At 40.0% G+C, this 12,945-nt stretch overlaps 2 protein-coding genes across 2 annotated transcripts; both read left to right on the top strand.

Annotated features, from left to right (window-relative positions):
- The first annotated feature begins 4,619 nt into the window (after positions 1–4,619).
- Positions 4,620–8,480, top strand: ptges3a (prostaglandin E synthase 3a (cytosolic)). Its single transcript, XM_085343836.1, has 8 exons — positions 4,620–4,758; positions 5,584–5,697; positions 5,792–5,861; positions 5,951–6,049; positions 6,608–6,697; positions 6,788–6,844; positions 6,956–6,983; positions 7,536–8,480. Coding segments are annotated over exons 1-8 (480 nt in total). The 5' UTR covers positions 4,620–4,756; the 3' UTR covers positions 7,556–8,480.
- A 2,713-nt stretch (positions 8,481–11,193) lies between these two features.
- On the top strand, positions 11,194–12,405 carry mipa (major intrinsic protein of lens fiber a). Its single transcript, XM_085345303.1, has 4 exons — positions 11,194–11,553; positions 11,752–11,916; positions 12,036–12,116; positions 12,220–12,405. Exons 1-4 carry the CDS (start codon positions 11,194–11,196, stop codon positions 12,403–12,405), a joined length of 792 nt encoding a protein of 263 aa, XP_085201429.1.
- Positions 12,406–12,945: the final 540 nt, after the last annotated feature.

The following is a 12,945-nucleotide window of genomic DNA, read 5'->3' on the forward strand; positions in this document are numbered from 1 at the left end:
GTGCAGGTCGTGTGGTTGCAAAATAAAAGCACCTCAACAACCATGCTTGAAAGTTGGTATGAGACGTTTGTGCTAATATGCTATGTTTGGTTTTCTCCCAACGTTGTGCTTTAGGCCATTTTGGTCAAACCTCTCCACTTTGGTCTCTCCGGCCCAAAAGACATTGTTCTCGAAGTCTTGTGGTTTATTCAGGTGTAATTTTGCAAACCTCCGTATTTTTCTAATTGTACTGTCGCGAACATTTAACCTGCAAATAGAGTCTGAGTAGCACTTGGGGTTTTTGCAATTTATCTGAGCATTGCATCATATGACTTTGAGGTGAAGTTGCTGGAACTTCCTGGGAAGATTGTTAACTGTCTTGGGTGTTTTCCACTTGTGAATAATCTTTCACACTGTAGAATAATGAACTTTAGATTGTTTGAAAATGGTCTTATAACCCCTCCTAGGCTGATGGGAAGCAGCAGTTGCTTAAGATCATTGCTGACACCTTGCATCCTTAGAATTGTGTAAACAAACACGTGAATGCTCCACACCAGAAAAATGCCCAAACCTCTGCTTTTACAGAGGCGCTCACATTTAAAGGTGATCAATTTGTCAAGTGCATTTATTAGCAGCACCAAGCTGCTACTTACACTTTTAATTCTTATGGAAACAGTAATAGTGTGCTTACTTTTTCACACACTACCTTAACCTTTGTTAAATAAATAATGACATAGTGTAATATGATATATTTTGTTGTTTATATGACAATGTTTTTACCCAATTTTAAGACCTGCTAAGAACCAGATTACTTTTGTTAAAGCCTAATACAAAAAAACTGACAAATGAGTGTACATTCAGTAAAAACTTCATACAGCAATCCCTCCTTCTTTGCACTGCCTCCTATTAGATCCATGGAATCAGCTGTTCATAGTCTACCACACCTTAATAAGCTGGAGTGAATGAAGGACTGTACTGTCACCAGTAACCTATACCCTTCAGCAGAATACATGAGGCATGCAAAATGCGCCATTACTGTCTGATTCACATAGCTCCCCTTTCAAATATTAACTACCTAACTTCACTGCTTCTGTCCCACGCATTCAGAAGCTGCAGGCATTGTTATTCTACCCGTTATCATCAGTGTCATCTGTGGCTCCGTCCTCAGTGAACACTCATATGACTGTGTTGTCCTCTTCTTTCCATCCACTGGCTTTTGTTCTATTTGTGTTTTTTCTGGCAGCTGCCAAGCCTCATACTGGCAATACTGCCTCTCTCCTCTCCTGTTCAAGTACAACTGCTTGAAGCAGCTCCCAAAGTGACATCAGCTAGCCACTGATTACATCCCCCGATGGCCTTCTGTCAGTTTTCATGTGATTTTCTGTGAGCTTAAGTGCTTTAGTTTACAAAGAAAGCCACTAGAAGAAAAACACAGAAGTAGCAGGTGCATATGACACCCTCTATTCCCATGGGCCTAAAAAGTTGTGCTTCACTATGATTCATAGCCAAGGACAATGCTAGAAAGTCATCTATCGAGCAAGCTGTGAAGCTAGATGCTTTGGTTTCCACCACTGTATCTCGGCCATTTCTTGTCTGTTTTGTAGTAAGATAGGCGTCACTACATTCACTCCTTCAAAAAAAAAATTTTGCTCATATTTTAACTTTGTGTATGAGTCTTTTGTGTGTATTGTAGCATGACGGGAGGAGTACTTTGTGTGAAGACTCCATTTCTATCCAACGTTTGCAAACATGAGCAAAGCATTTGCAGTGAACCTCTCCTGAGAGGTGGTTTGCGTCCCGTTAATCGCACTGTACCAAAATTGGCTGCAAATTGATGGCACTCAAACAATCATTCTTAATGAAGCAAGCAGGTGAAATTAAGTGGGGGCTGCATTAGGAAGGTCATCCAGCATAAAAAATAATCTACCAAATCAAACATGCCTAGTGACACCTTGTGAATAAGGGAGTAGCTTTTATTCCCTTATTCACTTTTATGTTTTTGTTTTTTTACTGAGAGGTCAATTTTGCCTGTAGAACACTTTCTACTTTAAGGATTTACAGCTATATGCTATAGAACATCATCGCTTGATGAAGGCATATAAAATAAGAATGAAGCTTTCCAGTCTAAAACCCTGCATTATTTGTAATGACCAGCAGGAGGGAGAATCCACTGCATGGAAGCTTGTTTACACCAGTGAGGGAAAAAGAAACATTTTGATTGGCAGAGCTAAGTTTAACTTTAATGTTATCTCAAAATGTTGAGATAACTCAAAATTTTAGGTTATATTCTCACAATTCTGAGTTAGTAAGTCGATATTTTGAGGTAGTATCCCAAATTTTTGACTTATCCATGGCAATTGTTTTTCAGTTGAACAAACAAGCTTCTATAGGTCACATATGAAGGGACCCGAGATTTATTTTACTAGACTGCTATACAGTTTCTATATAGTTTCAAGTTATTTTTTACTCACTAACTCAAACTTGTAAGAAAATAACTTGAAATTAAAAAAAAAAACTCAAATAACTGCCGCCAATATACCCAGTGCATTGGTTGCTTCGTGCATGGCCGGTAACATTATCACAGAGTCACTTCTATTTATGCCGTTACAGCACAGGTAACCAAAGTACTCTCCTGAATGATACATGTAGCCACTCAGACAATACCTCCACATCAGCACTGATATAGGAGCAGAAGAAGTCAAAACCAGAAGCAAAGAAAATTGCAGTTCAAGTTTTTGTTCAACCTTGAGACATTTGGGGGGGGATGGGAGTATACATATATTTACAAAAAACTTGAATTTTACAGTGTTTATTTATCAGATAAAATAAGTTAAATGTCAGTGTTATTATTGTCCGGCGGACACGCCCTTCGCGGTCTAAGTGAGCAACTGTGAAATGGGTCGGTCTAGCCTTCAGAGTTACGTCATGAGCTCTCTTGGTGGAGTGAAACTCTGCCGTCTGCTCCTTGCTATCTAAAATATAACCAGACGCTGGCGTAAATTCTCGACCATTTCACACTTCTGTTTAATCCGTTTTCTGTTTTATTCAGCTGTGTGAAAAGCCCCGGAGGAACCCTCCTGAGGGATTAATAAAGTTTTATTTAATCTAATCTAATCTAATAACTTTAATCTCAGACAAACCGATTTACTCACGAACAATTAAAACACTGACAAAAGCTAAACAATAACATGTTTAAGTTATTTAAGTGACTTATATATCATGTTTAACCTGAGTTAAACATGATATAACTGCGAAAGACCGCAGGGGTTTGAAAACGATGTGCCGGGAGTTCGCTGTTCTCGCCGGCTCAGATATTTGAAGTTTACACAGCCACATTCTCGCCAGAAAATATGTTAAAAGTTTATTTGCGACCCAGAAAGAGTAATAAGAGTAATATTAAAACTAAGTAGCTGCAGTAGTAGTAGCCATTGTTGGAAACTGGAATTGGCTGGGCCAATCTGGGATATGGTTTTTCAATTTTGTTGTCCAGGTGGAAAATCGGGAGAAAATCGGGAGAATGGTGGCTACGGGAGATTTTCGGGAGGGGTACTGAAATTCCAGTAAATCAGGAGGGTTGGCATGTATGGCAGTGACAGCAGTACAGCCTACCATGTAAAAAAAAAACAAAAAAAAAAAAACAGCGCATGACCTACAGAAATGGCAGCTACCGACAGCAGACGTGACACCATGCAGCAGACTGTGACAGCACTGAGCAGCTCCTTCAGTGGGAGACTGCGGCACCCACGGTGTGGGACGGAGAGATTTCGCAGGTCTTTCCTCCCCACTGCTGTCAGACTCCACAACAAAGACTTTAACTGATCAAGCACACACATCCATACATATGCAATAATACTAAGTGCAATAATCCTTTCTGTCATCGTTGTATTTTTACTCAGTTGTATATAGTATTTGTATTTGTATTCTATTTTTATCTTATTGTATATTTATTTTATTTTATTCTACTGTATATAGTATTTTATTTTATTCTATTCTGTACAGTTGTGTACTGTATTTATTCTTATTGTATTCTAATTTTTGCCTCATAACTTTTGCACTGTCCACTTCCTGCTGTGACAAAACAAATTTCCCACGTGTGGGACTAATAAAGGTTATCTTATCTTATAAAGGTTATCTTAACTTAAATGTCACCTCTGTTGTCCAGTGCCAGCAGCACCACACAGAGGGTGTAAAATGGCCCTTAAATAAACAATGGGCCATGTCCATCTTTTATATACAGTTTATGGTTGTGCCAGAAATGGTCAGCTACTACTACGACGTGTGAACTCAAAGCAGTAATTGCTGTAAAGTTTAAAGTGACAGTGAAAGCACTGGTTTGCACCTTGAGCAGCTCGCCCAGTTACAACAATCAATTAGTTTTCATAGTGACCCAGTTATCCTATTACTGTAGAACTCAAGGAAGCCTGCTTTCATCGAGTTGTAAAACTCATAAAAGTATGAAGTGTCCTCGCTCGCCATCAGGTAGGACGACATTATTCAGGTGGTGGAGCTCTTTCACTGCTCTGGTTCCATGAGTATACTCTTTCTAGAATAATCTCCGGCGGCTTCGATCTGCCGAACACCGTGCTCACGTTCCAAATACCGGACGTCACGAGAGAACGTGAAAAACACGCGATATTTCCAGAGACACCAGTGCATATGTTGTAAACCCGAGTTAACTGTTTAGTTGTCAGTAGTCATTTTTGCCGGGCACTACTGCCAGACAACAGTGTGAATACCGTGGTTCTTCGAGGGAGCTTAAATTGCTAAAACAGTGAATATGTAAGTCTTGATTTACCGTGTTTACCTGGTAACCAACTAGCTACTTGTTAGTGCGGATCACCCACCTCATACTAGCTAAGTGAGCTAGCACACGAGTTAGCCTCAGCAGTTCAGCCGTACTTAACACTGTTGCCGAGACAAAAAGGCACAACTCTTCGTTAACGCCACAGGCTACAACTTTCCATCAATCTACTGTATTTTTGCACAATCCTGTCTCAAACTCCTAAACGTGATCTTGCATTGTTTATGGACCTGACAACAGCTCAGTCATCGTTAGCTAGCATGCTAATGTCAATGAACATGACAAGGGTAATGCTAAGAGTGGAAAAGCATGGTGTCACGCTCCGGGGTATTCACTTTAAGCTAACGTAAGCTAACACGCACTTTCACTTTAAATGTGATTGCAAGACATTCTTCTCTTAACCCTGTGAAACAATGGCCTCAGTGTGGTTCACATCTAGCAATGGCGGATTATGGTAGTATTACCCGAAACCTTTCAAGTGCGATAATCTAATTGTACCTCCGATATAGATATATATCTCAACAAGTGCATAGTTTGGCTTAAAAGATATTGTAAACTTTTTATTGGACAACAAGTATTAGTATAGGACGGATAAAGAGGGCGTTTGGGAGGCCTATGTGCTAATCTCAATGAATGAGTTACGCCTTTCTCAATTCCACAGTGTGTGGGTACTGCACTCTATACACGTGGGCCATGATCTTATAATGCCCACACTAGGCAGTGGAAATATGAGATCAGAGAGATGCATTGGTTGTTTTGGATTGTCTTAATGTTCATTTTTCATTTTTGTTCTTGGTGTATAGGCAGCCTGCAGCAGCCAAGTGGTATGACAGACGAGAGTCTGTCTTTATAGAGTTTTGCATGGAGGACAGTAAAGATGTGCAAGTAATCTTTGACAAGTCCAAATTCACTTTCAGGTAATTTGCATTGTTAGCATATTAAATGATGACATTGTTAAAACCCTGTTTGCTAAAAGTGTCTTTAAAAAAAGTCTTTCATTTCATCTTACAGCTGTGTCAGTGGAACAGATGATATCAAACACCAGAATACAGTGGAGCTTTTTGGGGAGATTGACCCTAAAGTAAGTTTTTAACTTGTGCAGACAGTTCAGGTTGGACCCTGCGTACCATTGTTAGGAAACCTTCACCAGTTTCTCCTTCTGATATACAGGAATCCAAACACAGACGCACTGACAGGTCTGTGTTGTGTTGTTTACGAAAAGCAGAGCCTGGGAAGTCATGGCCAAGACTTACCAAAGACAAGGCAAAGGTAACTCTCAGCAGTATAACATTTACAAAAACTCAGAATACATCAAAATCTCATAGTATACATCATTACCTTGTTGTTAACATTGTCAGTTACATTGACCCTCAAAGAGGTAAGATCAGGGTTTAAGTTGAAAGGTGGAGCATGTAATGCATATGTAATTTTTTTTTTTTTTTTTTAATGGAAGTAGGTTTAAGAGTGAATGACATTTTTGGGAGAATCAGGTTGTTCATCTTTCATTCAATAAAAAGAATTAAGAAAAAGGAAGTAGATAGGGGTTTGTCTCCATCAGGTTGCACTTTTATTAAGTATTTTACAACTTGCAACTTACTGTTTAAAAATAAAATAAAATAAAATGACTCCACAGTTTCATCTGCTCCGCTATGAAGGACTGTATTATAAACAGTAAGCTCTCTGTTGCACAAACAGTTTGAAACCATTTCCACATTACCCCGAGCATTGTTCTGTTTTAAAAAAAATACCTAAGTAAATATCAAAATTATAAAGTGACTGAATTTTAAACTTTGCCTAACCAAAACATTTTAATCTACTTGCTTTTAGTGCAACTGGCTAAGTGTGGATTTCAATAATTGGAAAGACTGGGAAGATGACTCAGATGAGGACTTGTCAAGTTTTGATAAATTCTCAGAGGTAAGTGTGTCAAACATGCACAGTCTGCTCATTGTTTGACTATGTTCAGCTAAACTGACATGTTGATTTGTGTCCTGCACCTTCCTCCAGATGATGAATAGCATGGGTGGGGATGATCTACCAGATTTAGATGGAGCAGATGAGGAGGTATAATATTTGTTTGTTTTATATAGCTATAGTACAACTGTAATTTGGCATTTAAATTTTATATAACAGGTGTTACACATAATTTTAATTGTTTTTTCCTTTTTTTTGCAGCATGAGTCTGCAGACAGCGATGATGAAAGTACGTAGCGATCTGAAAGGGCTCTGTTGTGATTTATAATCTGTAGTCACTAGATCACACGAGTCCCAAAACTCTGATAATGCCTGGCAGTGCGAAAAAGTGTCAAAACAGATGATTAATTATGGAATAATTTGAGTAAGAAATTACACGTGTGGGGAAAAAGTCACAAGTTATGAGATTTTATTTAATAGAATAAATTTTTATTTATTCAATGTTTTTGTTTTTATACATGTTAAGATTGCTGCGTTTAAACAAAATGCAACTAATGCAATGTACATAAGACTTTCAGCCACAGCTAATTTGCAGATCTTGTCCCTGGTTACGCTTTTTTCAGACAGTTAGAAAACAGCAATAATAAGAGAATTAACAGCAACCATGATAAAGAAATCCCATAATTCATAGCACTAACACACATTTGGTATATCAGAAATTGTTTATTAGTTTCTTTAACAATCCACTTTATCCAAAAAGCCCATAGACTTTTTTTGTAATGACCATAGCCATAAAAATTAAATTTCATACTTAGATCATGTTTTTAACTTTCTCTTTCAGAAATGCCTGATCTTGAGTAGTTGAATATGGATGCCACCTCAGTAGTTAACAAAGTGAGTTCTAAGTTTGTTGAAGAGGGAGACTAGGCATGAGTTGGCATCCACGTTGAAGAAGAACCTAATCTCGACGCAGTTTCCAAAGCGACACCCCTGAAGGGAGTGGCAGGGAGTGACTGTTGGATGGAGACATGCACAGAAATCCATAGCAACATACAGTGCTGTGCTTTGCTGTTTTGTTTTGCATGGACAATTCTGTTCAAATGAAAATGTTATTGTTCATTGACTTAAATGATGATGTTATGGGATGTACTGATGTCTTACAACTTCTCTCCGTCTCTTTTTTTTTTTCCTTTTTTTTTGCCGATGTCAGGTTATGTATTAAACGTTGTGATTTCTAATGAAAAGAAAAAAAACCTCAAAAATGCCTATTTTCCAAAAAAGTAGATTTTTTAATAACAGATTTTCCCCTTTAATGTTTGTATTGTAAATTGCACATATTTTCTTTGTTAATTTAAGAGGCAGGAGTTCTGCTTGTAATGGGTTTTTCAAATGTATGCCAACATCTACAAATATTTAACAATAACTTTTTTTAAAAATATGTTTCAGCACTTAAAATAAACATGCTTGTGCAACTTAACAGCTTGTGTTGAGGTTATGGTAGTGGAGTGCTGCTGTTGTTCCACGTAGTCATGCCTTTGCAAAGATGAGTTTCTTTATGCTGTTATATGAATCATCAAAATTAATTTTCTTACAGATATTCCGAGGTGACGGCAGAGATCCTGTGTAGTTAACAAAGTCACACAAATGGTTTAATCCCGTATAGATTATAAATGTTTATCATATACAACAGAACTATGATTGGAGGTTTGTTTGATTCAACATGTGTTGAATTCTTTCTTTGTCTTATATTGTGGGAGTTTGGCTATTAATTTCTAATAAACTTTACTGGTCACTGTAATTGTTCTCTTGCCCATAGTGGCCATAGTCTTGCCTTCCTAACAGTTCCATTGTAAATGATGGAAGACTGCACTAATATATGCAAGTTCAGCTTGATTAATATTGAGACTTTTGCCGTGTGAGTCAGCATGTTATAAAGCTTTCCTTTTAAGAACAAAGTTCTCAATAGGTTTTGTTTTTGCTGGAGCGATGGCAAAGCTCAAAGAATTGTATTAAGTTACTCCAATTTGCTCTTCAAAAGTATTTTCACGCAGAACAAAGACTGCAAACGTACCATAGTTCTTAAATTGAGCTTCATAAGGAAGGGGTCTTTTAAGGGTCAGTGCTAAGAGATTTGCAGCAATTAAAAGTCCATCTGTAAGTACTGCATTAAAAAGAACTCTGAAAAATCTTTATATCCCATGATCCAAGTTCTATGAAATGTGAAATAATGGATTAATCACGTCATAGTGTCAGGCTTTTCACAGAACTGCACTCAACTTTTCTCTAGCCTTTAAAAGGGAAATTCAGGGGCTTTCCATCTTCTTTGTTTACTAGAAGGAACTACCCAAAGGTCACAAGTACTGTAGTTCACCTCAGTGAAGTTCGTGGGCTAGATAAACTATTGCTATAAGATTATAGTTTGTTGATGAAAGATGTCAGTGATGATCCCAACTTCTCATAACAAAAGCCTGTTTTTTTTATATATATATATATATATATATATATATATTATATATACATATATAAACATAACTTCAAGGAAGTTGGCCCATTTTTTATATGAGCAGCTTCAAAAGTTTATGTTGTGTGTGCAGTTACCCGATCCGTGTCCTGTATTCTGCAGTTCACATTTTCACCACTGTGTGGTGAGTATATTCCAGAGCTTCTAATCTAATGTGAGATGTTTAGGTGCTGCATGTTAGGTATGCGTCAGCAGTCTGGACCCAGAGAACAGGAAAACACAATGCAAGCACCTTTTCAACACCCTCCCCAGTAAAACTGAACTGTGGGCTTAAACCCACAATAGGTGGCTTAGGGAGTCACGAAAAGGCCATAATACTACTCTCAATAGAGATGCCCAACTGGACCAAAGTCATAAAGTGTCAGAATTTTTTAAAAAAAGAAGAAGATAAACACTATTTAACACAAAGTTGTTTTATTTAAAAGTTGTTTGTTCCATCATATTAAACAGGCAACTTCAAAGGTGACCTGCTGTAGAAAATTAATATTTCTACCAATTATATTTGTATATAACCTTTACAGTGAGCAAAAACAACCCTGGAACAAACATCTAGTCACTCTGGGCTGTGGAAACGTGAACTCAGATTCAACATCGAGGTTAATGCAAACAGATCATAGAAACTAGCAGAAACTGTTACTGCCAGCGTTTTGTTTAAATGGCTGAAAGGAGAAAATCAGTGAGCTCAGCATAATCCTTTCAAAGCACTGCAGCCGTCCCTTTGGCTGTCCTGGTCAGCATGATGCTCCAGTGCAGATGCTCAATGCCAGGCCTGCTCTCCCCTCTTCCTCTCCAACCGTGGATTTTCCACCGCTTTATCTGACCTGAGCCTCCAAACTATTCCAGCCCACACAATGTAAAACTCTGCCTAATCAGTTCTGTTGCCATCAGCCCAATTTGTACCAATCCAGAGAACAAATGGAGAAATTGAGAAATTCCTCGTGCTTTATAGATCACACCTCTGATTAGTCAATGTGAACTGCTGATGCTACTTTAACTAGATGAAATAAAAAGAAAATAGTTTAAAATCATTTAAAAAAAAATTCACACAGTATTAATATTATCTTCAGTGCTTGGAGAAATATCTGGATTGCTGGAAAATCAAACAAGTTAGTGCAGTTAGTTCACTGCACTAACAGGTTCTTCCCACCACTTGCTCACTGCTCTTGTTTTTGAGGTTCAAGACCACTGCAGTTTCTCAGGGGGGGTTCAGAGTCAGCGATGGGCTACTGATTGGTGTTTTATTGCCAGCTTTTTTGGTTGAATGCTTCAGCCAGGCTGTTGGAGGTACATAGGTGCTCTCATTCTCCTGCAATGAACCCAGAGTTGTAGCTGAAGCCCTAAAAAGATGGAAAACCACATGGAAATGTAAGAAGTCCAAACTGTAAATGCTTGCCAACCATGATTTTTGTTCTCTGGCCCACTTTGATTAGTTCATGGCCTTTTATGTTTATGTTTTTCTTTTACAATAAGCTGAGGGTAATCAAGGCAAGAAAAGGGTTAAATTGCTTTGTTTTGATTTGCGGTATTGTGCAGTGACCCCTCCCCTGGACTGTGTGGCACTGCCTTGGACCTGGGGTGTTATAAAAAGGCCCCCGAGCTCCCCCTGCTCTGGTAAAGAGGCTGAATGTCTGCAGGACATGCTTACCGTTTGTCTATCCATGTTCTTCTACTAACAACCAGCGGGGTTGGCATATAGATGCGCAGAGACTGGCGTACTGCTCCACTCAGGAGCTCTCTATGACAGAAAGCAGAACAGCAGATTATTTGCAGTTGCACGAGAGTTGCAAGTTAGTAAGGTGTAAATTTTGTCGCTATTAGATTGAGAGAGGTCTTTTTTCGGTTTAAGAGCAAATTTTGCTCTTTGTTTTTTAGTGTCAAACTCAGTCAATCCTGTGGAGAAACATCTTCTCCTTTTAGTTGATTAGTTGTTGACTTTTCATCCCTCCACTCAGAAGTTGCTTTTTGACCTTTCGCCACCATGTGGGAGTTCAGGTCCATGTCTTTCTGGCGGGCGGTGTTTGCTGAGTTCTATGGCACAATGTTCTTCGTGTTCTTCGGGCTGGGGGCGGCCCTCCGCTGGACCACCGGGCCCCATAATGTTCTTCATGTTGCCTTTTGCTTTGGTTTGGCGGCCGCCACCTTCATCCAGTCTATTGGCCACATCAGTGGAGGACACATCAACCCAGCCGTTACCTTTGCCTACCTGATTGGCTCTCAGATGTCCCTGTTCCGTGCTTTCTTCTACATCATTGCCCAGTGTCTCGGAGCGCTGGCTGGTGCTGCTGTGCTCTATGGGGTCACACCCAACAACATGCGGGGAAACTTGGCACTGAACACGGTAAGATTGCCGTCACCTGCTGTTACCTATCATTTTCCCATACTCGGAAAGGAACTATAAATTAAAATACTTTACAACTAGGTGCACTCTTTCTTGAGACTGGATGGATGTATTGAAAGCTAAATGTCTGTTTCAATTTCAAACAGTGTTTGTCTTGACTTCTCAGTTCAATCCATCCCTCTGTCTTTCCCTCTGCAGCTGCAGCCAGGCATCAGCTTGGGCATGGCCACCACAATTGAGATTTTCCTCACCCTCCAGCTTGTCGTCTGCATCTTTGCTGTGACAGATGAGAGACGCAACGGACGCCTGGGCTCTGCTGCTTTGGCCATTGGCTTCTCTGTGCTCATGGGGCATCTTCTTGGGGTAAAAACCAACCCGGGGTCTATAAACTTGAAAATACACTCCGGGTTCATACAACGATATCCTAACAAGCTAAACAAGCACCTTTACAGTCCTAATCCCGACTTCTTTCTCTTACCTAGATGTACTACACTGGCGCCGGAATGAACCCTGCAAGGTCCTTTGCTCCAGCTGTTCTGGTCAGGAATTTTGTCAACCATTGGGTAAGATAACTGTATCTGCAAAATGACTTCACACCATAGCATGAACATGACATCCTCAGACTAAACAACACTGTCTGCTCTCTGTCATATCTGTAAACAACAGGTGTACTGGGTGGGTCCTATGATTGGTGGTGCCATGGGTGCCTTGCTGTATGACTTCATGCTGTTCCCTCGTTTCCGTGGCCTCTCCGAGAGGCTCGCCACACTGAAGGGCGCCCGATCCCCAGAGGCCGACGGCCAGCAGGAGACCAGGGGGGAGCCCATCGAGCTCAAGACACAGGCCCTATAAGCCCGGAGTTAGAAGATTGGCTTTTCTGAACCCCCTCCTCCCGCCCACCTCATCCCTCACCTGTCATGCCTCCCTCTGCACCCTCAGTTCCTGGTCCATCCTCAGCCCACACACTATTTTTGCACACATACCTCCTCCCTGTCTCAACACATGCTACTATAGATCCCAAACGTTTTGTTTTCCTTTTTTTGAATCTAGAACTGGACCTCCTGATTTACAGTAAAGGGGCACCCACAGCCCTGGTCATCCTTTCTGATTTTACCACTACCCATCCTACGTTTTCTTCTTCTCCCCTTGGATCACAGGACAAAGATGGAGGGTTGGAAGAAGACTTGCCACTGACAGAAGCACCCTGTGCCCTGTAGTGTGGGGAGTCAGTCACTCCTGGCTGACCAGGTGGCTATATACTGCTCAGGACAGGGGCTGCTATTGCTGTCTTTCCTTTGCTTCCCTTTCTCTTTCTTTTCTATTTTTTCCCTCCTTCCTATTTTGTAGTCTGCTAGGAGTGACGCTACAATAGAGCAGTGGACTTCTGAATGC

This window comes from Diplotaxodon limnothrissa, linkage group LG20, assembly GCF_057381915.1.
Source record: "Diplotaxodon limnothrissa isolate DT_005_m linkage group LG20, D_limnothrissa_male_GT1.1, whole genome shotgun sequence".
NCBI classification, from domain to species: domain Eukaryota; kingdom Metazoa; phylum Chordata; class Actinopteri; order Cichliformes; family Cichlidae; genus Diplotaxodon; species Diplotaxodon limnothrissa.

Coding starts and splice junctions, on each gene's coding strand:
- ptges3a (XM_085343836.1), top strand. Junction 6,050..6,607: donor TTACCAAAGACAAGGCAAAG/GTAACTCTCAGC, acceptor ACTTGCTTTTAG/TGCAACTGGCTAAGTGTGGA. Junction 6,984..7,535: donor TGCAGACAGCGATGATGAAA/GTACGTAGCGAT, acceptor TTTCTCTTTCAG/AAATGCCTGATCTTGAGTAG.
- mipa (XM_085345303.1), top strand. CDS start 11,194: ATGTGGGAGTTCAGGTCCATGTCTTTCTGGCGGGCGGTGTTTGCTGAG. Junction 11,917..12,035: donor TCATGGGGCATCTTCTTGGG/GTAAAAACCAAC, acceptor TCTCTTACCTAG/ATGTACTACACTGGCGCCGG. Junction 12,117..12,219: donor GGAATTTTGTCAACCATTGG/GTAAGATAACTG, acceptor TGTAAACAACAG/GTGTACTGGGTGGGTCCTAT.